This window comes from Seriola lalandi, unplaced genomic scaffold (assembly GCF_002814215.2).
Source record: "Seriola lalandi dorsalis isolate HSWRI2012SDOR001 ecotype SW California unplaced genomic scaffold, Sedor1 jcf7180002054355, whole genome shotgun sequence".
NCBI lineage: Eukaryota > Metazoa > Chordata > Actinopteri > Carangiformes > Carangidae > Seriola > Seriola lalandi.
Window position 1 is genome coordinate 187,975 of NW_019524908.1, and position 27,466 is coordinate 215,440.

General features: G+C 41.4%; 2 protein-coding genes across 4 annotated transcripts in view; one reads left to right on the forward strand and one right to left on the reverse strand.

Annotated features, from left to right (window-relative positions):
- Positions 1 to 3,760, reverse strand: part of ankrd13b (ankyrin repeat domain 13B) — a 41,994-nt gene extending 38,234 nt beyond the window's left edge. Inside the window, exons 1-2 of one of the 2 annotated variants that reach the window (XM_087174477.1) lie at positions 3,314 to 3,760; positions 121 to 168 (exon numbers count right to left, since the gene is read on the reverse strand). In XM_087174477.1, coding sequence (XP_087030603.1) covers positions 121 to 168; positions 3,314 to 3,421 — 156 coding nt within the window. In that variant the 5' untranslated portion in view covers positions 3,422 to 3,760. The remainder of the gene's footprint in view (positions 1 to 120; positions 169 to 3,313) is intronic. The other variant, XM_023408146.2, reaches the window with a different exon arrangement.
- An 822-nt stretch (positions 3,761 to 4,582) lies between these two features.
- On the forward strand, positions 4,583 to 27,124 carry git1 (G protein-coupled receptor kinase interacting ArfGAP 1). 2 transcript variants are annotated; one of them, XM_023408141.2, is made up of 21 exons: positions 4,583 to 4,970; positions 10,099 to 10,232; positions 10,583 to 10,695; positions 11,863 to 11,968; positions 12,367 to 12,453; positions 12,568 to 12,698; positions 12,855 to 12,949; positions 13,032 to 13,074; positions 13,838 to 13,864; positions 14,543 to 14,591; positions 15,078 to 15,150; positions 15,827 to 15,924; positions 16,895 to 17,006; positions 17,545 to 17,669; positions 18,742 to 18,894; positions 19,991 to 20,341; positions 21,585 to 21,665; positions 22,096 to 22,172; positions 22,283 to 22,459; positions 22,844 to 22,907; positions 23,044 to 27,124. In XM_023408141.2, exons 1-21 carry the CDS (start codon positions 4,919 to 4,921, stop codon positions 23,257 to 23,259), a joined length of 2,364 nt encoding a protein of 787 aa, XP_023263909.1. In that variant the 5' UTR covers positions 4,583 to 4,918; the 3' UTR covers positions 23,260 to 27,124. The 2 variants fall into 2 exon arrangements, with proteins under 2 accessions (XP_023263909.1, XP_087030604.1); XM_087174478.1 differs by lacking the exon at positions 13,838 to 13,864.
- The last annotated feature ends 342 nt before the right edge of the window (positions 27,125 to 27,466 follow it).

A 27,466-nucleotide genomic window follows, 5' to 3' on the forward strand; every position in this document is an offset into this window, starting at 1 on the left:
AGATACAGAGGTAGTTTGTAGTTACAGTTATAGATGAGGTTGAGCAGAAGTTCATCAACAATGAAAACGGAACAAGAAAAGACAGAAGTGAAGCTTTTGTTTTCTGCTGTATTTTACTACCTGTCTCCTCACAGTTTTCTCTGATCTGCCATCAAACGGAGCTGGTTGCTGGGAAATATAGAAAAAAATTATTATTTTCTCCCTCACTCCCTCTTTTTCTCTGACTATTTTGTTTCTGCTTCTTTTGACTTTTGAGTTAAACAGTTTTAAAGCTGTATTCCAGTAAAAGTAGACGGCACTTATATAATCTAGTTTCGTCAAGAAGCCAGGGGATTCATTGAAATAGATGATGGGTTGGCATAGGTCTAAATTTTGCATAGATCTAAGGACGTGTTTCATTAAGTTTCTACTGTGGTGGATATATGGTTTCAGCATCAAATCTTTTTTGATTCTGAACACTTTGGTCAATAAATTTTGGTTATTTCTTATACAATATCAGAAAGGGAACTATAGTACAAGGCAGTCTGTTTGGCTTAGTTTATGAAAATATTGAAGATATGTTATAAAGGTCCTTGGTTCAAAAGCACACCCAGAAGAGCAATAAAATTTGCATCATAAAATATTTATAGATACAAGGGTTCCTAAAAAATGAATGACTGTGAGGTCGAGAGGACTAATTTATTGAGCCTATCTGTGAAAACAAACACAACCAAAAGTCTCACTTTAGAGATCTTACTGTGAAAGTTTACCTTAAGCATGCCCATGTCAATAATTATTAATGACACAGATTGCAGCAAATTACAATTGAATTTTGTTGTACATTCGAGGTAGTAATTAAATACAGTATCAGTACCTACTGAGGGAAGAAGTCAACAATTCTGCATTACGACGGATAACAGTTTTTTTTATAATTACGAAGTACAGCACCTTAACAGGGTGACAAAATGGAAAGTGTATAATGGGGTATGATCTGTAGTGTAAATTAGTTACAATGATGCTCTACAGTACATACAGCTGGAAAACCAAAGTATAATTAATAGAAAGTATAGACTGTTATTATGAAAAAAAACCTGCCTGATAAACTGACTAGACACCTCAACTGGGACACATGTCCAACTATTACTTTGGATATGATGAATATCTTTTCACCTTCTCTTCTCTTTTTCAAAGAGACACTAATATTCATATTCACCTAATATTCGACATCCAGATGTAGTAAACGGCCACACCCATTGTTATGCCACATGCATCTTCACGCATGCAGCAAACAAACAGAACTGACAAAGACCGTCCTGCGAACCAATGAAGATGTCCTCATTGCATCAGCATAAATGTCAAAATCCAGCTGAGGCAGCTTGGAACCTGGTCACTAGTATTTAAGATCCTGAGATTATTGGCACTGTACCCTCACCTGTTTAACACTGTTCTTTTCCACTGTAGTTTCAACAGTTTTTTAGTCCTATTCTGTATGTGTGTATGTGTGTGTGTTTGATGTTATTTAAATGTTTACTGTTAGTTATTGTTGAGCCTTGTGACAGACAATAAAGTTATCTTGAAGCTTCAAGCTAAAGTGTTGAGCCAGTTTTGGATTTTGTCCAGTAGGATGGTACTGGATGAAATGTCAGGAGACCATCAAAGTCACTGCATTCACCTTCTGGGGCTCATGACTGTCTGCTTTGTGACAGAGTTCATGGCAATTCATCCAGTAGTTGTCAAGATATTTTCAAACAGGACTAAAGTGTTGAACTGACAAACTGGCAACTGACTACTGACTGGACATGCAGCTAGTGTAGCTAAAGATGGATCTTTCTTGGGAGTCTACATTAAACCTTAATAATGAATTCTAAACCAAAGAACCCATGAAAAGTCATCTGTTCTTTTTATTTCAGTGATGGGCAGGAAGCGAATGAAAATGAATATTCAACACTGGCAAAGCTACAAGGGTTTGAAAAGGTTTTGCTGTCTCCTCTGCCTCTACAGCATACATGGTTCATTTCCAGCTCCTCTCTCTATGAAATAGAGTATGTTACCTCTGACAGTGACTTGAATACCAAAGGTCTTACTTCGTTCTTTGAGCCTCTTCACTGTGAGGTGTGATCAGTTTTGCCATTTATTTCCCAACAGTTATAATTATGGTCAAAGGTTAAATATTAAATGTCACCACCACACTCCCTTACTGTAACTTACAGGGATTGTGGTAAACCAATTGATGGCTGCCTTTGGGACACTTAGGGACCATTTTGGTGTATAGAAAAGGCTTCCTCTGTTATCATTTTACAACCACAAGAAGGTAATAGTGTTCATGTGCCATCAAGTGTACATAAATGTGTGTGGAAGTGTGATGTCTTGAGACCGCTGCATGATGCAAGCACTCAAAAATCTGTTTAGTTGCTAACCTGCAGAGCATCTCTTATGTAATGGAAAAGCGCCTCAGTACATTTATAAAAAAAGAAAAAGAAAAAAGAAAAATGATTGAATTCACACGCATACATGCTCTTGCATAGTCACTCTATTTCTTACACACACACAACAATGTAATTCTTATCTTCTTATAATCGAGTCCCTCACCATGAGCTGAAGTGCTCTAATTTTACCAGTAGGTGAAAATAATTCTGCATTCTTTTGATTATGACAAACACCTCCTCTGGAAGCCTAATACATTACCTTAATGATTCCATCACTGTATTTACTGTGGTGGTTGGCAACTGCTCACACACATGCTTAGTATCCGCATTGTCTCACCCACTCACAAATGGTTTAGGTGCAGGTGGGAAGGTAGACAGCCTACAGTTTTGAGTAGATCACGCAATAATGCTGCTTACACACAGGCATAAAGCACCACTGACTCTGACAAACACACACACACACACACTCCACTCATAGATATATATACACACACTGCAATACAATCACACACAAAAACAGTCATTTGCATTTGGAATTTTTCCAGGAATAAACTCCTGATACAACTTCCCATGCATATTAATATTACAGGGAGGATGAATATTTTAAGCCCCAGTGCAGCAAATAACACAAATCATTGGCAGTTGTGATTTAAAAATGACTGACAATATGAAAATAGTCTGAATTCAAATCTCATGTCATGGTCTACAAGTGTCTCCCCCCACCCTACATTTAACAATTAACTGCGCTATTCCAATTTATTAACCAGACTCCTACATGAAGTGGTACATTGATGGCATCTACAACACCACCTATATAGGGACCCATACGCCCATACAATCGCTTATAATAAAGACACAGGCCTACATCTATGAGGGGAAATGTGTTTGATAGCTCCTCTCTGTCTCACCTGCTCGTTCGTTGCCAGCTCTTTCTCCAGCTGTCGGTGTTTGTTGTGCCACACCAAATAGTGGATAGGATAACGACTCTTCTCCGGAGTTTTCTTAGCAGAAATCATCCTCGGATCATAGTTTGTCTTGTCCTCTTTCTTCACTGTGGATTTTAAGGATACTTTTGTTAATAATTTGCGCTATACAATCAAGTCTATCATCCTTTATCGGCGGTGATGACCAAAGGCGTATAGGGGCAGCCTTACGCGTCAGGAACAGTAAATGATTCCCTGCTCGCTCTGCTTAGAATGAACGGCAAAGCCCCTTGAAAATCATTTATAGAAAGAACCCCCTCGTTTGATTGTCTCGGTAGATTAGGCTACACCTTTATTTCTTAACCAACCGCTCCTCCACCTCTTGCCTCCCCCTCTCTTTCTCCCCTGCCTACTCTAACACATCTATCCTCCTCCTCTCCTCCCATCCGGTGGTGACTGAGAAAAGATGCGTTGACAAGCTGCAATGAAATGTGCGCACACTCAGCCAATCCGCTGTCATGCTGCCTCATGAAAAGCACCACAGAAATCATATACGAATGTTTAAAAGGAAACTACATGCCATATCCCCCCGCAGGAAGTAGTGATATACTGTAGAGGTAAAAAAAAAAAAAAAAAAAAAGACCATAAAAACACTACATAATTAAATGCATCAATAAATTAAAGGTTAAAACATTTATTGCTTTTGTTCTATGTCCTTCAATTTTATTAATGATACAATGTTATTGCTATTTATAATTTATTTTATTTTATGTAAATCATTTTTTTTCTTTGAATGTCCAGGTTTAGGTGAGTGGGTGTTTGTCTGTTTACTGTAGGTAATAATGATAATGATAATGATAATAAAAAAAGTCAAAGGGGAAAAAGGGACCATGTGATACTCTAATCTGTGGCTAGTTTGCCGGTTTAATGACAAGGCATAATGTCAGAGATGTAGAATATCTGCAGTAAATATTAACATTAAATAATTACAATTGTGATTCAAGATAATAAGTGTAGGAATGGGTCCATAGGTTGTCTTAATTATGCTTAGAAATGTCTACCAACATTTTGGTCAGTGAATATTACACATATTAGTGAATTAACTTTCTGTACTTACTATTCTGTTTTGATGTGTCTGTGAAATTCATCTCACCTTTCAATGAATGACAAGATTATTTTTTGCCCCCTCACCCCTCCCTGCCCCTCTATAGGTAGGCTGCAGGGATGTTGGGCGTGTGTGCGGAAACTGACAGGTAGAAAGCTGCCGTCCCTCGGTGAGTTGCAGGCAATGCGGAGAACAGATTTAGTAAATATTCCGATATGAGGGTTCATACAAACAGTCACATTAACTATGTTCACAGAACTTACCACTAGACTTGGAGTTCAGTAGTGAACGTGGGCGAAGAGACCGCAGGAACAAACGGGAAATTCAACTGTCAGCTGGCCGGGAAAGCCGATCACACCACCCGGCTTCCGGGGATTCAGGGGCCGCATCGGTTGACGGCAGACGTCGGTCGGTAGCTCGGGGGAAAAGGGCGAGCAACCACATCATCGCCGACATCAACCTCTCGATTTCAGCCACTTTTCGAGATGTCAAGAAAGCTACAAAGGACAGAAGTCTGCGCCGACTGCAGTGCGCCAGGTAGGGAGGAGGGAAATAGATCAAAATAGACAACTGTACTGGAACAATACGTCGAAAGGGCGATATGGTGGGACAACAGGGCCGAGGCTGCTGTCACTGTCAGCGGGTCCGCAGAGCAGGAAAACGGCCAGGGCTTCCAAGCGTCGCTTAGGCCCAAAATAAACAGTGAAAATAGGCGTTATCACAACGGGAAATATCCTTAGCTAATAGCTGCTAAACGTTAATGTACCAAATATAGCTAATGGGTATGTATATTTATTTGACCAAGGCCATATGTGAGGGCGAACAGTATGTTTGCTGCAGTGAAAGATGTGAGTGTCAGATTTATGTCGCCTCACCACTTGGAGAGACGTTTGTTTTGATTTTCGTGACCGGGACAGACTTCTTAACACGTTAGCTTAGCCTGGCTAACGAGCTGGCGATTTTGACTCACTTCATGGCTGGCTATTATTAAACATTCAGCGTTCACTTAATGAACTAACATACAGTATCATTGTGATATTTCAATTTTTGTGTCATTGTTAGCACACGACTGCGGCGTTTTTAGTTTGTGTAGCTGGCTAGCGTTGCTAGCTTAGCTACAACGTTAGCTAGCATAGCTAACTTTTGCTAAACGACAAGTTGTTGCTAAGCTGATTCAGCTAACGCGTCAGCTACCAGCCAGTCGTTTTGACGGTACCTGCTATTAGTTTTAAAAATACACGTAGATTTATGAATCAAAAACTTGAAAAAATAAGTTACTGGATGAATGTTTATAGATAATTACCACGCTTTTATATTCGCACTTCTCCTCCACACTTGTCAAATGATATAGTCACTAACGCTAAGGGAATTTACATGAGCAAATTTATTTGAAAACCATCCTAAACTGGAATATTTAGCCTGATGCAACGTGAAGTTGTAAAGAAGAAACATTGAAAGTTCACTTGTCATGCAAGCATAGCATGTTACCCACACTGTTGTGTATGACATATCTATGACCGCTATAATCAACACTCATTTTTGTAGGTTAGATTTACCTCGTTGCTCAAACAACCTTGGTATCCCCCGCCCTTGTCTTTGCCTTGCATTTGTAGCCTCACATGCCCTCATATTTAGTTTGAAGCACTTGTTTATTGGTGTGTGTGTGTGTGTGTGTGTGTGTGTGTGTGTGTGTGTGTGTGGTCTTTGCATTCATTCATGTGAACATGCATTACAACAGCTGCTCTCTTCACAGCTGCCCCCCCTGATAGCAGTGTATGTGTGTGTGTGTGTGTGAGTGTGAGAGAGAGAGAGAGTTGTGCAAAACTGCCTATAAGCTTTAGGGCCCTAATGTTCAAAAATAGTGTTCAAGAGCTTCCTGGCTACACCTTGCTACTGATTTTACAACCTGAACCTAATCCCTGCTGCTACCTTCCTTTCAGCATCTGTTTGTCTGTCTTCCTGCCTTCTCAGTTGCTTTTAATCTGACCATCACTAACCAACCCCAGTTGAACCACTTTCCTTGATTGCCAAAGCAACTTAAACTATGGTTAATGTGTTATGTCACTGACAAATTAATTCTGTTTAGAAAAGGAAAAGATACATGTTTGTTATCAGGAAATATTTACTTGGGTTTCTTAAAGACGGAATGACTTAATTTTTCATAAGGGTGGTCATCTTTTTTGTGTTAATGAACCTGTTAATTGGTTGTATATTTCTTCTACCGTGAGCTCTCTGCATGTAGCCCCTCCTTACGACAACATGCACACACACGCAGTGTGTTCTGCAAAATGCTGACCTAGCCACTGGTGACAGGCCACCTCCCTACTACCCAGCTTTGTGTCATACTAGGGGATAACTTGATGGCATAGCTACAAAGGACAACTGATACTCCCAGTCCTAGCCAAGCCTCAGAAGGGTTTAATGTCATGCCATGGCAATCTGCAGGATTTATTGCAACAATGAATCATGTTGTCATGATGGTAAACTCTTTATTGAACACAGATGTAATTGTATTGGAAAATGAGGCTCTTGTGCAAGCATTTAGAGCAGTTTGACAGTGGTGTCAAATCTGTATATTGTGTCATGTTGATGTCAATGCTGTTGATGTTGTGACCAGTGTTTGGTTTAGTTTATAAAGCAGACCTTAGAGGGAATAATGTGTGAATTGAAATCAACCTTGTGGTGACGTGGACCTACAATTAGACCTACATGTTGCTCATGGATATTATAATGGTTATTCATGAATCGACCCGTTAAAAATTTACCAGTTAACAGTCAAATTATGTAAATACATGCAGCATTTACAGTGTTAATTTCAGCAAGAGTTTTCCAGACTTTAAATGTCAATCATTCACCATTAATAGTGATTATAATACATGTTTTGATGTAGGCTTAAGTGACAGTTATAAAAACAAATGTCAATGCTGTATTTACGAATTAGACCAACTTTAGGCTAAATTATGTCATGCTGCAGATTTGGCCAATACACTGCTGCCAATAGTCTATCCAGGTCTAATAGCTTAATGATGTAGCCTCATATTGATCCAGTGAGCCAAGCAGATAGCATAGCCTGTGGGAGTTTTTATATTTATTACACAGATTAAGGAATTAAATTGCTGCAGTCCGGCCTTTAAAGCCTACGGGCTACTGTTCTAAACTAGGCTATAGCTCTAATCAAAACCATTTTGGATCTGCTGCTACTTTTTTCTGCAGGCAGAATAACTTACAGCATGTCAGTTCATCTGATGATGGACAATTTTAGCTCCATTAATACCCTAAGCCCAGACAGTTTTATCCCGGCCTGAGAGTGACTAATGCAGATAGTAGATGTGTGTGTATTCGTGCATGCATCAAGTGCATGTAAGTGTATTTGTTTTGATATTGCAGACTGTGTTGGTTGTAAGCTGCTCATCACATCAGGGTCCTGAGGGCATAAACATGGCCCAGACTCTGTGACTAGACAGTGTTGGTAGACTGACATTGGCCTTAGTTGCTTCCCCTCCCATCCTCATCTCATTCACACACATCAATTCCTATCCTATTTTACAAAATGGGTAAGAGCATACAGTACACTTAGAAAGTATTCAGACCCCTTCACTTTTTTCACATTATGTTATGTTCCAGCCTTATGCTAAAAGTGTTTAAAATAATTTTGTTCACTCATCAAGTTACTCAATAGCCCGTGATGACAATGTAAAAACCGAATTATAGTAATTTCCGTTTGGTATTGTTAGTACCATTTGCTATGACATGAAATTTAATTCAGTTTGCAATTCCATTGATCATCTTTGAGATGTTTCTACAACTTGATTGGAGTCCACTTGTGGTAAATTGAGTCAGTTTACTGGACATGATTTGGAAAGGCACACACCTGTCTATATAAGTTCTCAGACTGTGCAAACAAAATTATCTGGTCTGAAGAAACCAAGATTGAACTCTTTGGCCTCACTTCTAAGCATCAAGTCTGGAGGAAACCAGGCCCTGCTCATCACCTGTCCAGTATCATCCCAACGGTGAAGCCTGGTGGTGGCAGTTTTTCAGCAGCAGGGACAGGGAGTCTTGTCAAGCTTGCAGGAAAGCTGAATGGAGACCTGATCCAGAGCACTCAGGACTGAAAGCTCACCTTCCAACTGGACAATGACCTTAAGCACACAGCCAAGACAATGTAGAGGTGGCTTAGGAAAAACTCTGTGAATATCCTTTAGTGCCATAGCCAGAGGCCTGAGTTGAACCCAATTGAACATCTTTGGAGAGACCAAAAAATGGCTGTCCACCAACGGTCCTCATCCAGCCTGACAGAGCCTTAGAGGATCTGCAGAGAAGAACGGCAGCAAATCCCCAAATCCCCAAATCCAGATGTGCAAAGCTTGTCGTGTCATTCCTGAGAAGGCTCAAGGCTGTTATCGATGCCAAAGGTGCTTCAACTAAGTACTGAGGAAAGGGTCTGAATACTTTCTCCATTTGTAAACATTTATAAAATTCTGGTTTCTTTGTCATTATGAAGTATTGAGTGTAGATTCATGAGGGAAAAATTAATTTAAACAATTTTAACATAAAGCTGCAACATAACAAAATGTGAAAAAATTGTGTTGGCTCGACTCTGACCTTCAACCTTGCTTACTGTGTATCATTTCTGCATTTTTGTACAACACTGAGGTGACTAGGTTTGAATAAATCTTTATAGTATCAAGCGAGCCCACCATTGGTAGGCACTTTATCAAAGCTGGGCTCTATGCATGCATTAGTTCATTAGGGAGTAACAACTCACGGAGTGAGCTGAGCTATGGAGAATTAGAGAACAACTCAGCATATATGATATACAGTGTGTGTATGCTCCAGCTTCAGCCTGGTATTTGGTATATTGCATCTTCCAACTGTAGCTAAAACAATTCCCAAAGGCTGGCTGATTATTCATGAGTCTTTTTTTCGTATTTTTATAGTGAAAAATTACACATATTGAAAATATTACTTTCGAGAATTTTAATGTCTAAATACTGTCTATGGTTGTAAGAAAAAATCACTACTATTATTGCAAAATTCAATTTGTCCTGATTGTACAGTACAATACAGTAACTCTTTATTTTCTGAAATTCTATTCATTACAAAACTGTTGTGTTAACACAACCATTTGATTTGATTATAAAGATGCATATCCTGTAAAATCTAGCCCTACTTTGCTGTCAATATGCATTGTACTGTAAGATTCCACATCCCTTTGTGGTTTCTAAAATACTTATAAATCTGATTGGAGTCTTGGTGACAGAGGAACATTGTACTTTGCACATTATGCTGCTCCTCATCTTTATGCTCACTTTGTGTAGCTACCTAGATATCGACTTATTTCATCAAACATTTCTTACTGCAGGGATCATATATTTGACCTAACCCTGAATGAAATCCGGGCAGGATAGAAGTGTAGATAGAGCACATGTCTTTCTAGGAAAAATGGTACCATAGTGTTGTTTAGTAAACTGTAATTTCGACCCTGTGCTACTAGGATATTGTGGGATTTATTGTATGAGGGAGTTTTTCATTTTCATGCAGCCTGGACTAAACTGAATGTTGTGGTGAAGAACTTAAGATTCTTTGCAATGCTGAACATACTAACCATCGCAAACAGCCTGTTTACAAAGCATGTGAATTCATCCACTTGTTTGTCCGTCAGACCCAGGCTGGACCAGTATCAACCGAGGGGTCCTGATCTGTGATGAATGCTGTTCGGTCCACCGCAGTTTAGGGCGTCATATCTCCATAGTCAAGCACCTGAGGCACAGCGGATGGCCTCCCGCATTACTGCAGGTAAGGCTGAAGAGAAATGAAGAGTGAGGAAAAAGGAAACAGTAGCAGGGAATGGCTGGATGCTAATCCATTTCAATCCATTAGTTTTTCTATCTGTGTTTATTTTTTCTACAAAAGTTTGTCTATTTCTCCATCAATGTTAAATTCAGAGCCGAACCTTTCTTGTATATATTTCTTTTAAGCTTTTTGATCATCTTAATAGCAATAAGTTCAGACCCTACCACTCAACAAGATTCTTGTGATGGTGGTAATTTTCTTGTACCTGGTTAACCATCACTGAGTCACGACTGTGTGTGTGTGTGTGTGTGTGTGTGTGTGTGTGTGTGTGTGTGTGTGTGTGTGTGTTTCAGATGGTTCAGACCTTGGCCAGTAACGGGGCCAACTCCATATGGGAACACAGTCTCCTGGACCCTGCTCAGGTGCAGAGCGGTCGTAGGAAACCCAACCCCCAGGACAAAGTCCAGTAAGTATACTCCCTGCAGGCTCAAGATTCACAGAACAACACTATCACAATATATATATTTTCCCCAGCAAAGGTGACAGGGGAGGGGGGGGCCCTGTCAAAATTATCATCTCAGAGGAATATTACATAACCTTTCTGAATATAGTTGGTGTTTTCACTAGCAAGGATCAATTGCACCCAGTTTTTCCTTAATGACCTCCAAACAGTTTCCTCTTGGATAACCTTCCTAATTGATCTTGATCTTCTCTCAGAGGGTGTCTTATTTAACTAAACACCGTATAGGTTTTGCTAATGTAGTGTTGTAGTACTTCCTTGGTTGAAATATGGCTATGGGAGGGTCAAGATATCAAGAATTGGACTTGTAGGAAATAATCCGCTCATTTCGCTGAAGCTACAAAACCTCTTCATATGTACTGTATTATATACTGTGTTTATGTCTGTAAAACCAGAAGGAATCCAGCAGTAACCTGTCAATTCTGGCTCATTCTGGAGATCAATTATCTCCACCATCAGGAGGGAGTTCCTGTATTTTTCAGCAATGTCTGTACTTATCAAGTAAAATTAGAAGAAACCACGCTCATGACTTACTGAGAAAGAGCAGTCTTGCTGGCATCTAGTCCTTTACTTAAGACATTTATTTGTAAAGAGAGTGGATGGTCTTTTTTTGTTTTTCACCTTGAATCAAAAGGAGAAAAAAATAGAAATCAAAGAATGAATAACTTTTCAGTCAAAATACAAATCAATTGATTGAAAATTGTTTGCAATTTATGCACAATTCATTCTGTCCTTTTTTCCATGATGATTTACTTGAAGATGGAAGATGGTCTTCATGCATGTGTAATCGAATGAAAAATGGAATGGCATTGTCTTTAGTTTCTGAAAAGATGAACACAAGCGCAAACCTTAGCTTGTGACAGGTTTCAAATCCCACAGGGAACTGTGCAAACAAAAATTTAGAGTACATGTCTATACACATGATGTTGAGAGTGATTTGCAAAAAGAAGAATCCAGGGCGGCTATCAGAAGAAACGTTCTTATGCATAGCATAACTAAATTGTTACTTTGACAGGAATTGTAGTAGAAGTAATATATTTTATCCTTAGATTAACCTGTTTTCCTTTGAGCTCTGGGTTTGTGCTAACCACCTTAACTTCTCCTCCTGTGCAGTCCCACTAAGTCAGAGTTCATTAGAGCCAAATACCAGATGCTGGCCTTTGTGCACAAGCTGCCCTGCCGTGATGATGATGGCGTCACTACCAAGGACCTCAGTAAGGTGAGGGCTCAGTATTTCACAGCTGAAGGCCAAGACTTAATGAGTTCAGGTTAAATAGCTTATGCAGTCATCACCATACAGTACAACAGCATGTGTAAGCACAAAGGATGTTTCTTTTATAGATGTCAGTGGGATACCTTATACATAAACAAGCTTGTGTATGTGTGTGTACTCACGCACTTACTCACACACACATGCACACTCACTGATAACACCCCCTGGCAGGAAGTGATCTGAATGACACAGCAGGATGTAATAATGATCTCTAATGCTTTGGAGCTCCACTGGGCTAATATGGGGATTCTGCCTGTTTTTGTCTCTCCATGATGTTTAATCTTTCCACCCCCATCTCTCTATTTCTCTCTCTCCTCTATCCCTCTCCTTTCTTTTTCTATTAGCAACTTCACTCCAGTGTGCGGACGGGGAGTTTAGAGACGTGTCTTCGGCTCTTGTCCCTGGGCGCTCAGGCCAACTTCTTCCACCCGGTCAGGAAAAAATCTACTTGCTGACTCACTCCATCTTGCAATTAGCCTTGCTGTACAGTTACTCTCTTTATGCCAGGCCTCTTGTCCTGACTGTGTGTATACGTGACCCTCCAGGAAAAAGGCACTACCCCGCTCCATGTGGCAGCCAAGGCAGGTCAGATCTTGCAGGCTGAGCTGTTAGTGGTGTACGGTGCAGACCCTGGAGCACCTGACATTAATGGACGTACGCCTATGGACTACGCAAGGTACAAGACAGTGGAAACGCACTTTATTGATAACACAATTAGCATTTAATTGGAATCTCACATCACATCTACGTTGTGAGAATGATGTGGGATCAAGCGAGTTCAATTAGGTAAAAACAGTAAGAAAATAGAACAATCTGTGTTTGTGTGCTCCAGGCAGGCGGGCCATATAGAGTTAGCAGAGCGGCTTGTGGAGTGTCAGTATGAGCTGACGGACAGGCTAGCCTTCTACCTCTGTGGACGGCGTCCAGGTAACTCACTCTACCAGTTCATATGCAGCTTACATGTCCCTAAGCATAACAATGAATATCTCCTCTCCTCTCCTCTCCACAGATCACAAGAATGGCCATTATATCATTCCTCAAATGGCAGACAGGTATGGACCATGACATTATTGTTTTGTGTCAAAATGATTATGAACACCCTGTTGCATGGTGTGGTTTGATTGCATGAAGCCTCTTTGTTATCCTTGAATTTTACGGTTACCTGACTTGTTTTACTTCTATGACTGCTTCTTTTCACTGCATCTCCCTCACATTGATTAATTGATACTGATGCAGTTCAGTGTTCTGACCAGAGGGTGGCACAATAGTATGTATTACTCCACCCAAAAAAAAGAGTTGGATAAAGGAGGACTTTGGCATCTCCATCAACACTGGCCATTTATTGTAAATGCCGATCTAAGCTATTCCAGGTAAATCTGATGATTTAGATACTTGAGGTGTGCTTGGTTTATGAATCCTAAACTGCAGGTTTGATTTGGGAGCTGCAGAAGTGCCCAGTCAGGCCATCATAAATCAAGTTTAGTATTACTTGGCTCAGCTTCTTTCAAATATTTGATTGGTGCTGTGTTTTCTCAGCTGGGGCAAAGAAGAACTTTGAAAAATATGTACTACTAAATAAATGTACATGTAAGGCAGCTAAACCGGACACACCTCATCATGTATTTGTTACTTAAGTGGGTCTTGCTCCTGAGCTGCCGTCTAACTCCACTTGCATCTGTTCTGGTGAATGGTTCCTTTTGATAACAACAACTAAAGCTGTTTTGATGTGGCTTCTCTACCCCTCTTTCTGTCTGTTTCTTCCTTTTTCTCACTCGTTTTCTGTTCTCTCCATTTCGCTGCGCTTGGTGGAGCCAGAGCTCGTCCTAAGTGCCCGACACAGAGGTATCTTTACTTTCCTTGTTCCTTTTGTTTCCCAGAATTTCTACCTTCATTTCAATCCCCTCTGTCTCTGCCACCCCATCTTAAATTTCCCTGTTGTTTACTAGAGCAAGCCAACTTCTTGTTCTGCGTTTTCTTGAAGTGTTATCACAAGAAAACAGTTAGTGTACAGTTAGTTCTGAGAGAAGAAGTCTAGATGACTAGAGGCTTTTAGGGAATAGAGGTTCAGAGGGCCTCAGTATGAAGCAAAGTCTTGCTGTGCTCAGGAGAATCACACCAGACATTTCCATATATTTAAATTGTACATTAGCATATATCCTTAGTGAACATTTCTGGCCACAAAAACAAGGGTTTGTCCTGAAATAAGTTCAGTCTACCTAAAATAAAATTTCAGATAATACAGTAAAACTTTTGACGTGTAACTCCTTTTATTATCTGTGTAATAAAACTTCATTAACTCACATAGTCTATAGCAGCGTTTAGTAAGTTTTTAGTTGTCTGATACCCAACACATCCCACCCCAAATGCCCCCCCCCCTCTATCTAGTGAAACACCCTTTCCAGTCCTCACCTCTCACTCCTCTTTCCATCTTTCCATCTTCCTTTCTGCCTCCTCCTCCGTCTCTTTATTCCCCTGTATCTCTCTGATGCCTGTCTGACTGTCATCATCTGTGTTTTTTAGCCTGGACCTCTCAGAATTGGCCAAGGCCGCCAAGAAGAAGCTCCAAGCGGTGAGTTGGGTTGAAGTGTGAGATTAAAATCATGGCTTACATTACAATTTTACTGACAGTTTTTAGACAAAAATTGAGCTAGTTTTCTTGTGTACTTGAATGTTATGTGCAAAGTGCAAAACAGTTGGTGTAACGGCCCGATTTTTTTGTTCCATGCCAATATATGTTTGTCTGCTCCAGAGCCATCTGTTTAGGCCCACAGAATGCTATTAATCCAGAAACTGAGACCTTATGGTCAGTTATCAACATATGAAGGACTTGAGTCACAAACCATGACACAAAAGTTATTGGAAAAATTGGAAAAAGATGGTTTACTGAAAATGAGACATGCCAAGTAAAATCTTAAAAATTGTAGGCCAGATGTCTGTCATCATGCCTGTTTCCTTCTGCTCTCTCTTGTTTTTCACACTGCTGCTTTTTGTACTTGGTATGCACAAATACACATTGATATATCTAGGGTCAATTGCTTGTGTGTGTGTGTGACAGCTCAATAATCGGTTGTTTGAGGAGCTAGCGATGGATGTCTATGACGAGGTGGATCGTAGAGAAAATGATGCAGGTAAGCCTCATCTCCTCCCTGCTCACTCTCCTGTTTTGAACTCTATAAGGTAGAAAAATCTGTTGGAAAAAATATAAAACACCTTCACATGACATTGTTGACATGAACTTTGAGAGGAAAAGGGGCAAGAGAAAAAAATTCACAGAGAAAATAGTTATTGAGAGGATAGTGAATTTGAAGGAGACATTGAGGAGAAAAGGAAAGTGACTATTGAAGAGGAAGGCCAAATGGAGAGAGTAAGTGAGTAAGGGAGGGAGGAGGAAAGTCGGAGTGAGGAAGTGCCTCAGAAATTCTTGAGTCTCTCTCCTGCTCCTCCTCCTCCTCCTCTGCTCGTTCTTGCTCTCTTTTTCTCTTTTTTCCTTTTCATCTTTCCTGTTTCTTCAGTAGCAGTAGCAGTCAAATTGTGCTTTCTAACAGAAGCACCGCAGGTAAGTGGCAAGGATACACACATTCAGCTGCACACAGTGGGAGGGCTCAGAGCACAACGCGTTATACAGGCTGGAGTCCAGTTTTAAGACTCCTTTTTTTTTTTATACTGTACTTTGTTTATGTCTCAATGCATGTGGGGGCGGATGGACTGTTTGGGTGCACATGTTCCAGCCAATATGGCCTTGTGGCATAAAGACACTTACACACACTCACAGGCTTATTTTTTGCTTCATGTTTTTGTCTCCAGTATGGCTTACGACCCAGAACCACAGCACTCTGGTAACAGAACGCAGTGCAGTGCCCTTCCTACCAGTCAATCCTGAATACTCTGCCACACGCAACCAGGTAAACATACACACACATGCATACAATGCAAATAATGACAGGTGGCATACACATACACATTTGCATTTGGCTGATGCAAATAAACACACGCATGCTTAGGAAATTAAAAACATTGGTAACCTGAAGATGATAACAAAACTAAAAGAAGAGACAAAGGTGAAAGAACTTGCAAACACAAAGTAAAAAAACAAATAGAGCCTTGTGATCTGAGACAGTGTGTTTGTTTTTGGGGGAAAGTTGAGAATGAGTGTGAAATTGACAAGGGATGTACTTCAGCTGTGAGAAAGGAGGAGAGATGTAATCCATCTGTGTTTCACCCTCTCTCCTCTCCTCCCTCTTTCCCTCACTGTCCGTGTGAGAGAGAGAATTCCCATATGTCCTCTCACATAGTTTCTCCTCATGGCTCATTAGTGTAAACATTGACTTTTAACACAAGCATACACACACATAAAAAACACCCACATTGCCACGTTTGCTCTGCTCTGATTGGGCAGTTCACTGTGGTTAGGAACTACTGTCTATTTATGGTGGCAAAACACATTTGGAGTTGAACCTTTTACCTTCTTTTGTCTTCTAAAGTGGTGTGTTATGAATAGCACATCACTGTGTGTAATAATTCCAGTCTAGCACTTCAGTGGAAACTGACCTTTTTATTCTCATACATGGATGCCAGCATGCTTGTGTAATTGCACGGTTTATGTTTCATTGCTAATGTTTGTGAATGTATGAGCACAGTTGTGATGGTGTGTATTTGTGTGTGTTGTGAGTGCTCAGTATGACTGTGTTTTTCCACAGCACATGGTAGTTGACCACAGTCGTCACAGAGGCATTGAAGCACTGACTGTGGGCTGGATTTTTTTTTTTTGCATACTGCGCAACTCTAGATAGAATTTTTCAGACAGTCATGTCAGTGTGTGCATGTGTTTAGATAATAATCCAAGTCCTGTGTTTTGACTCATTCTTCTCTCAGGGCCGTCAGAAGCTGGCCCGTTTCAACGCTCGAGAGTTTGCTACGCTCATCATCGACATCCTGAGTGACGCCAAAAGGAGACAGCAGGGAAAAGGTCTCAGCAGCCCTACTGGTGAGACACCGGGATGAAAGGACAGAGAGATTAGGACTGAAGGCTGAAGGGGATTATACAGCCTTTTCAAGAATATCTAAAAAAAAAAAAACAAGGACACTTATTCTAGTCACTTATATGGGTAGATACAGGTCAGTTTGACTTTTTCTGGTACCTTTCAGTACAACAGTGTAGTTAAAAACATTTTAGAACAGCAACACGATGAACAGGCCAGGTCCAGCAATTTAGTGAAAAAAAGTGAAAAAGACAAAGAGATTTTTAGGATTTATTGTTAGAGACTTACATTTGTGCCAGACAAGGTGGCACATTTTTATCTGTACAGCCATTTGACTTACATCCTCTGCATCAACAACTAGTTCTTATTTGAAACCAACATAGAGACCCCCACTGAAATAAGAAGGGGTGAAAGCTGTCCAAAATCAGTCAGCAGTCTTATCAGTTTGAACAGTCCACAGAGGGAGATGAAAGGAAAGAGAAGGGCTGATATACTCTGCACTGAGAGAACTATAATAAAGGAGCATATTCTTCCTTTTGCCAGACCCACTGGACCTGGGCATCGACGATGACCAGCATGACTACGACAGTGTAGCATCTGATGAAGACACCGACAGCGAGCTCACCACCCAGAACAACAACAACACACAACGTAGCAACCGTGCAAAGGTATAGTACTTGACTACTACTATTACTTCTGTAGCTTTGATAATATGCGACAGCCTTTTCAGGGTAAAACCTACTAATACACAAATCTGCACATGCTGTCTCACTAGCAGTTTTAATCAACAAGTCAGTCCTATTCCTCTCACTTAGTGTCTGTAAATATTAGCTATTAGCTTTCCTCTTTAAGACTGCTTGTCCCAGCATGCTTTGCGGGGAGTGGCCACAGTCAGAGCTGCCACATAGCTCTTGAGTGACATCATCAGCTATTCTGGGTCCCTGTCAGAGGGGCATTGTTCATAGAGAGAGACTGTGTGTAGAGGGAGGGAAGAAGAGACAGAGGAGAAATGGTGCAGCAGTGGGAGTGGTAGAAAAGACAAAGTAAACAACAGCTAAACCAGTAACTCTCCTTTTCCTGTGCACTTATTTTGCTCAGTGGACAAAATACTGACAAACTACAAGCCCAAGGCTCCCATCTCTATACTTGAAATATGTGCATTCATTATTTTGTTGTGTTTGTTAAGATTGAAGAATAGCATAGTATCAAATGTCAGCGCATATATGCATTAAGTGGTGACATATAAGTTAAATAGACATGGTTTGGGTAGGAGATGGATAAACTAAAAACAAAGAGCTTTGAAGAATAGTGTATGAAAGATGTTTATAATGGTTGAGTTATAGGGAGTGGTATAGGACTGAGTTTGAACACGCTCCACGGTCACAGGAAGTGGGGGCGGTTAGTGTATTGAGAGTAGAACTAAGACTCTACTGTCTTTATATGCGTGATCAGCTGTAGCACTGCAGGCCAGCCCTCTTCCTCTCAGACAGTAAGCTCTGTTTTTACCCAGCTAAAAGGGCACCGATTCATACTGTATATCCCCATTTTACCTCGGTATAAAAACTGCAGTCTTAGATACAGTATGAGTGAAAATAATGTGGAAGAAATTGGATTTTGACCCTACAATAGCTTCATGAATCTCATGATGTCAGTTTCCTCACTTCTGTATCTCACTTTCCACCCGTCTATGTTTCCGTCTGTCTTTTTTTGCCCCTCTGTCTGTGTGTCCCATCAATCAAGAGTATGGACTCATCAGACTTGTCAGATGGTCCCATCACCCTGCAGGAGTATCTGGAGGTGAAGAAGGCCCTGGCCTCATCAGAAGCCAAGGTGCAGCAACTCATGAAGGTTAACAACAACCTCAGCGAGGAACTCCGGCGGCTTCAGAAGGAGGTAGGGGTTAAGAGGGGATGGGCAGGGATAAATCAGGCAAAAAAGGTCATGGGGTTAAAATATGCAGAATTTTAAATCTTATTTAAAAATTGTTGAGAGCAACAGGGAACTAGGAAGAGAGATGGGATGATGCAAAAAAGGTTGCCATAAAGTCTTTCTTTGAAAGATTGGAATATAAAATCAGATAAGAGATGATGGGGGTGTGCTGAAGACAAACAAGACAAAGTGACGAAGATAGGTTGGTGACGCGAGAACAAGTGATTCAGACAGAACGAGGGCAGGATGATGGAGAGACAAGTCAGTATTTTAATATCTTTGCAAGCTGATGTATTTTTCCTGACAGGGTATCAATTTACTACACTGTTGTCTCTGGAAGATGAATTTGGTGACAGCTTTTAGGTGTTATCTAAAAACTAAAGCAGCTGTCATCCTCATGTGGATCGAAGGTGCTACAAATACCCATTCTCATTTTAGCTGTCATTTTTAGTTTAGTTTTAATAATGCTCATCTATTGTTAATTGTTGCTTCATTTGGATTTTTGTGATTCATTATCATTAGCTTAATGTATTCATTAGTGTCTGCCAGTGTCAGCTTATGTGACCCATGATCCATGATTCATTCATGTCTTCTCCTAGTCCCTTTAGATTTAGTGAAGAGTTGAGGCAAACGTGCATGTGTACAAGCAAATACTTAAGCACACACTGCAAATAACAAACAATTGTGTCAAATTAGTTGGTAGTCAATGCTACACCAGTGCAGGTGAACCCACATTACCCCTCACTCACCCCACTAAACCAAACTATGTGTATATCCAGGGGTTTAGCTTTCTCTCCACCCCTTCCCTAAGACCTAATCCCTTCTTTGACATCTACCTTACTGAAGTGTCTTTAACACACATTCCCTCCCTCCCCAGTACTGATGTCAATTAATACATGAAGCCCTGTCTGAGCCTTTTAATGTACATGCGATTGTGGATGCTTGTTTTTGACGATTCAGTTGACAACCCCCTCCCTTCCCTTCAACCTCCCCATGTCCCTCCCTTCATCCCTCCCTCCATCCTCTCATCCCTTCCTGCTCCCTTCCTCCTCTCCTGTAGATCACACGGATGCAGACAGAGAACAGTGCCCTGCGGGGGGGCCAGCAGGCTGGGGGGGCAGCCGGCCATGGGGTAGGGGGCCCTGGTGGAGGAGGAGGGGGAGGAGGCCACTGGCAAGGGGGTGTGATGCGAGGAGGAATAGGCGGAGGAGGTCTGGGTGGGTTTGGGCAAGGAGCGGACCCCCCGGGGCTCTCGGTGCCCTCCTCAGTCGCCCCCCACTCCCATCCCCACCGGAGAGACCGCCAGGCCTTCTCAATGTACGAGCCAGGGGCGGCCCCCGGCCCCACGGCCCATGGTCCCCCAGCCCTGGACTCCCTGGCAGCCCGCCTGCAGCCCCTCAACACACCCAGCGTAAGTTAGAACTCCCCCTGGCCCACTCTACCTACCACCCTCCTTTTGGTGGCCCTGATTGGCTCTCTTTGGCCTGACTGATGGGTGACAGTCCAATTCTGATCACTCTATTTTCCCTTCAACTTTGTCTCTCCCTGCATCTCAGTTCCCAGTCCTTCTCTTTGAAAGGTCCAGTTGTGCATAATCCCCATTTAAATGTCTAAGGACAATCAGACCTCAAAGTATGCTTTTCAGCACCATAAAAGGGGAAGTGCACAACTGTGACCTGAAGGAGAAAGATGGAAGAAAAAGGGATTGTCTTGTCTGTTTGGTTGCCTGGCAACGTCTCTGATGCTCTGCTCTCTAGCCTGCTCTGCACCCTTTGACCTTTACATTTTCAACCATTTTTGACCTCACAGTTAGCTCCTGCTGCTTAACCTGAAGCTGCAAGGGAGTGATACACACACACACACACACACAGACAGAGAGAGAAGAGGACATAAATGGAAAAGTATCTCCGAACAAAGGTTTATATCATAGTTAAAATGTTTAATGTGACAGACAGATTAAATGCATTTAGTAGCATTTAACCTACAGCAACATCTATGAAGCTACAGTATGCAAACACACAATCACTCATCACTACAGAAAACCTCCATGGATGATAAGTTAGTATCCAATTCATCATCTCGTTACACAAAGATTTACCAGTTTGTCTGTTTTCTTTCTGTCTGTCTCCTCACCTGTCTGTCTCTTGCTCACTGCAGTGCAGCCGTGCATCCTCTGGATGTAAGCATTCTGTCTGTCATTGCATTGTTTGTCATTTCGTCTTCAAATGTAGGATTCTCGCACTGTGCACCACTTCTGCTTATTATGCATCCTAGTACTGGAGATCAACATTAGTTTATAGTATGTGTAGTCAATCTTAGATGCGCTGTGTGATGTGTAGCTGTTCATCACTGGTTAGTTTAGCGTGCTTTTTGAACTTAGTCCTAGATAACTATAGAGGCTTTTAGTCTTGATAGGATGATGGGTGAGTTGCTGAGTTGATCTGGCACTGCTCTCACGGGCTCCTTCATTTTGTGTTTCTACTGTTAATAAAAACATCTCTTCTCTCTGTCCCCACTCTCTTTTTTCCCTCCCCATTTCATTGTTTATTTATTTCTGCAAATTGTTCCTGTTCTTCGCAATTTCTTTCTCATCTCATCTCTATCCCTCCATCTCTGCCTTCTCTGTCCAATCTTGTCTACCCGTCTCTTCACAGGTAAGGAAGGGTAGCACAGGGGGTCCAACACCGTATGGAGGCCAGCATCTGTCTGGATCTACAGAGATGGGCAGATACATGGTGAGTTCTTAAAGTTTACAGTTTCTTCGATGGATTTTCCTACTCTGATGATTCTGCACTCAGTCCATTCAGGAAGTTGAGAATATAGGCTTACATTGTTTTTCGGCAAATGCAAATACTGCAGGGCCTTGGACTATGGACTCTAACGTCTCTCATGTTCTCTGAGAAAAGTCCAGACTACAGATGTTCAACAACCAAAGATGGAAAGTGTTCCCTTTACTCAAATTTGACTGCAAATTTAAACACCTCCAGATAATTTATATTGTTTAGAAAAACAACCACAATAAATCAGATTTGTTGTTTTTAAAACGACTTTTTCAGAGAACAAATGCTTGAACTTGTAGCTCTGCAGGAGTGAACAGCAAAGGAGGTTTGGTGAAGTGTGTGATAACTGTAATGATCCAACATGTTGCTGTGTTTCCCTCCCCAGGTCTCTAAACCAGAGAAACATGGCAGTGGCACAGACAGTGACTATGACAACACACAATCGTACGATCTCTCACTAAGGTCAGATTCGCAGCAAGTCACTGTACACACAAAGATGACAATTTTTTCACCGTCAGCTCTTTGCTTTGTCCAAGGTGGTAATTAGTAAAAGTGTATTTTGTTCTTTTCAGTATGGGCCGCAGCAGTGAGGAGGAAGGTCGCGGGGAGTCTGAGGAGGGAGGGGGCGGGGAGGCGGGGGAGCCGGACCCCACCTTGCCCTGCACAGAGGATGTCATACTGAAGACTGAGCAAGTGACCAAGAACATCCAGGAGCTGCTGAGGGCTGCTCAGGAGTTCAAACACGACAGGTGGGTGATACACACACAAGAGAGAGATTAAAAGAGAGACATGGAAAACATTTTGTCATCTGGGGAATAAATACTACTCATTATATCCTTGCTGGCAAGTGCAATCTCATCCTTCTTACTGAATAACACATCGAATTACAGTAACATCTAGCACCAGAACATCTTTTTTTTTTAATCAGAAATTCTGTAGGAGAAAATATTAAATGTCTGATTGCTTAAGGAAAATGCCTGCATTGATCAAATCGATCAAGTTCAATCAACAGGTTAACCAGTTTGTTTTAATTAAACTAGACGTGTGTAGGTGTGAAAGCACCAAGAACAACCTTTTTGTCGCAATCTATGTGTTGGCTACCAAGTTAAATAATTCAGTTCCCTCTTCCATAGCTTTGTCCCTTGTTCTGAGAAGATCCACTCTGCGGTGACTGAGATGGCCTCACTCTTCCCTAAAGTAAGTTTCATTTCTCCCTTTTGTGTGTGTCTCTTTTCCGTGTTTGTCTGGGTGTTGCTCTCTTTATTTTCCTCCGTCTGTTTACTTTCTGCACATCCATGTGAGGTGGGTTTTAATTCCCCTCATTTCTCTGTAGCGCCCAGCATTAGATGCAGTCCACTGCTCCCTCCGCCTGTTGGCTTCCAGTGCCTCGAGGTTGCAGGTGGAGTGCCGTAAGGCTGCGCCCTCGGAGCCTGGGGCCCCTGCAGTGGACTACCAACTCCTCACTCAGCAGGTCATCCAGTGCGCCTACGACATCGCCAAGGCTGCCAAGCAACTGGTCACCATCACCACTCGTGAGAAGAAACAGTGACCCAACAAATGCATGGATGGATGGTTGGATGGAGAGGGAAGAGGGAGAGAGAACAGATCAATGCATGGGTGGGCTAAGAGGGATGTGAGGGGCTTCTAGGAGAGGAAGAAAGAAGGATAATATGATCAAACTAAAGATGGGAGGACTAGGGAGGGGGAGTGACCGAGAGAATGATGGGCACTATGAAGAAAAAAAAGTAGAGAGAAGTTTGGAACATGCATGGAAAGGAATCAGATGAAAGCACTGATTGTTGAATTAAAACACTACAGAGGACTGAAAAAGGAGGAATTCCACAAGTGTGGAAGTGAAAGTAGGGTAAGACGAGTGAGAGGATCCAACATGGGAACTACAGCCTGGAGCAACCGAAATAAACAGTTGGAATCAGATGTGTATAATAAACCGTCAAACTGTGATAAGCATATGTGAAATACAATGGTGGTGATGTACAGTGAACTGGAACCTGAGATGTTACCGCTTTATTTATTCTCACCTGTCACTCGTCATCCCTCCCTCTCCCTGTTTACTCTATTCGGGGAGGGAGGAAGTGTATTCTGCGAGAGAGGGAAGTAGGTAGACCAACTATGACATACTCCACACCATCTCCGTCCCTCCATCCTGTGAGGAGTAAGGACGTTCCTCCTCTTCTTTCCTCTTTGGTCTGCTCCTTTGCCCCTCTTTCTCTCCAACCAGACACAAGGCCCCTCTAGCTTCTATCGTCCCGTACAGGATGAGCTCCCGCTGCAGCGAAGGACCCCCTGGGATCCATCTAACGCCATCCCCTCTCCACACCCCACCCAGGATCTCAGATGCTTCCTCCTGGGTTAGCTTTTGCAGGGGGCTCCAGCTTTTCTCCGACCTGTCATCCCCCCTGTTGGTGGTACACAGCATGATCTGGCATGTTTTAATTTCTTTCCTCTCTCTTCTTTTTCTTTGTTTTTTTTCTTTTGAATATGCAGATTGGTTTGGTCTGCACCTCTGAGGACAAAAAATACTGACTTACAAAAACAAAACACTTACACTGGAATAATTGTGATTTATTGTTATTGTTTATCATGCCTATTGTTTTTTTGTATTGATATTTTTACTGACTGTCATCTTGATTTAACTGTTTATGTATGTTTATTTCATTGTCTCAAATATGATTCTCATTTAGTGGAATAGGGGGAAAGGTGGGAGTATGTGCTCAACCCCTTACTGAGGTAAACATGCACACACGCATACACATAAAAAAGAAAAAAACCTGTGAAATGGTCCTCAACATATCTCAAGTGCTCCGTTTCTAGGTGACAGTTGTTTCATGTTGTAAGATGTCCTGTGGCCAAGGGGTTGAACAGTTGCCAAAGGGGAGTGGGTGTTTGGGAAGATTTTCTGTCAGACCGAAAGCCCCTTGGTGCATTATGACAGGACCTGGATCAAAATGCTCTTTCCACGTATCCTCAGCTGTCTTTTTGCGCTTGATTTATCTTACAGTTTGCCTCATTTAATTGCACCAGTGGATTCATCTCATCGAATCAATCCCATATTCATTTTTGCTGTGCCAAGCAGGATAATAAAATCAAGCGCACCACTTGGTCCAGCTTGTGTATGAGGATTAACCCCCCACCCCCCGGTCTTGCTTTAAAACGGTATGTTATTGACATGGCTGGTGTGCTCCTGGGTGCTTGTATTACACAGCATCCATTATTTACATGCATGTTAAAAAAAACAAAAAAACTTTGAGTCAAATTAAGTTGACACGACATACTGGTATGTTGCATTTAAGCTTTAAGTAGACCTGTGGAAAGCACCAGATCTAGTAACCTGGAGCAGACATATGGTGAGAGATACTCATTGCATCATTCATTTGAAAATGAAAATTTGTTCATTTGAAATTGATTCATCCACCTCAAGTGTGCTTGATTTACTTTGCCATGTATTACTTTCACTTTTCAGACTGTGTGGCAAGCACAATCAAGCCCACATTCTGTTTTCCGATTGATTCTCTGTCACGGCCTGCTGATCCGGGCCACAGAAGTTGTCACTTCTAGCTCATTGTCTCTGAACTCTGCTAATGGGAGACAGCATTGGGAACAAAGATGTTTGTTTTGTTTTTTGTTTTGTTTGTTTTTTAAGATAGCGCACTTAGCCTACTGTAGGTTTAAATCTTGTCGTACTGTGCCGTACAAATATGGTCATATCTGTAACTAAAGATTCAGATGGGATCTAAAAAAGTCTTTGCTAGCTGCCAGGAGGACCGTCCTCTTCTAGTTTAGATTCACCTCTAACCTTTCTCTAATGATTCTGCAGCTCTTTTCTCAAAGTGTCTGTGGCTTTACTAGTTGGTTGTTCTTGCATTGGTCTATTCTATAATCCTGCTCATTGCTCAGAAGGCTTCTGCACATTCAATTTACTTGCCTGAAACAATGACCTCATCTTTCGAACAGCGGTTACAGTACATCTCAATTCTTTTATTGTATTGCTGCCTTTAAGCAAGAAGCAATTAGACCTTAATTAGCCCCAAACACTTTGAGAGATTGATGCTTTTCCTCAGCACTTCTCTGTCCACTTTATTCATGTTTTGTTTTTCACTTTTCCCCCCGATCATCACTTGGGGTGTCTGACTGTCAGTGTTCCTCAGTCTCTCATACAGTTGCACACATGTCTCTGTAGGACGAGGTTGGAGTGTTTTTCTCTGTTCCCTGTCAAAACAAATCATGTCCAAAAGACTCTTGAAATGTATCATTGTTTGATATTGAATGCCTTTGCACATCATCATCTCTCTGTTTGACTGGCTGAGTTACAGTGATGTTGTACAGACTGCTGAAACAACAGAAATACACACACACACACACACACACACACACACACACACACACACACAGAGGGGCCAGTAGAAAAGCTTGTCCCTTCAATCATGATCGCCCAGGTTTTAGACTAGAGCCATATATATGAACATATATTTTCATGCTATATTTTATATTAAACTATATGTTAGGGTTATGTTTGCGAGATATTTATGTCTATTCGTTGGCCCAAGTGAGCTTCAGGCCAAATCTTCATTCACCTCTTAAGTCTTGCCACCTGATGTACTTGTAGATGTTTTAAGTCTTGTGAGTATGGTTATGCTGTGGTATTACCCCTTATGTAGTCATATTGTACATATTAATGATCCTATTAGAATCCACAGGAAGTGAAGAGTGAGAACAACAGTTTGATCCAGGTGTGGTCTTAGTTGCACTATTTTCAAACACCAGCTGGATGAAGTAGGATCTAAATTATGTACTGCACTCTTCCAAAGGTCTTAGTTCAGGTACATAAGGTGCAGGATGCAGGGGTTCAATGTGGGATAGGGCAATTAGAAAGGTCTGAAGCGCACTTTGGCTTAGCACTACAGTCATCTCAACGGCGGGAGCAGGAGGGTCTAAAACGCACATGGACTAGTCCTTCCCTAAGTTTGTGGACACTACGTAGGGTGCCTCTAGAGTGAATGTTAAATGCTTCCGTCAGTTCATGTCCGACATACTTAATATACCCTCACCATGTCCAGAATTCAGCACATACTTTTCAACATCAAACACACACCCTCAACACTTATCAGCTGGACCAAGCCTTCCACGAGTACAAACATTAAATTTGCAGCCAGTGAATTATACACACACACTTCTGATACTCAGCCATCGGCAGTGCACCGTGGCCTGTACTGTTGCTGTCCCTGTGTTTCTTCACAGCTCTACACTTTGGGAGATGGGTGACGGGAGAGTTAGCTTTTAACAGAAGACGTTAAAAACTGTATAAAGTAGAGAAAACAATGACTTAAAAAGGTCAATCGTAATGGAAACTCATAAGCTGTACATTTGTAATAAAATAATAAAACAAGTTAATTGTCCTGGGTCTGTCTGCATCAGTTCCATCTGGATTAGGGACAAGTGTGTCTTTAACCTTCACCAGAAGAGTTTGACGCCATGAGACTTTTTTTTTTTTAGCAAAAAACAACTAATTAAATCCTTGATACATCTTGGTATAAGTGGCATAACGGCTTGAAGTATTTTTTTTCTGCATTCAGTTCAATCACATCTAAAAAATTCTCAATATAGGCAATTTAATCACTGAAAACTGATTGCATCATTCTTCCAAGTCCTGATACTGATACTGATACTGGGTTTAATTATTTGAAGCCATTTACCTACATTGTTTGCCTGAATATGATCTGAAGATAATTCTTAAATAC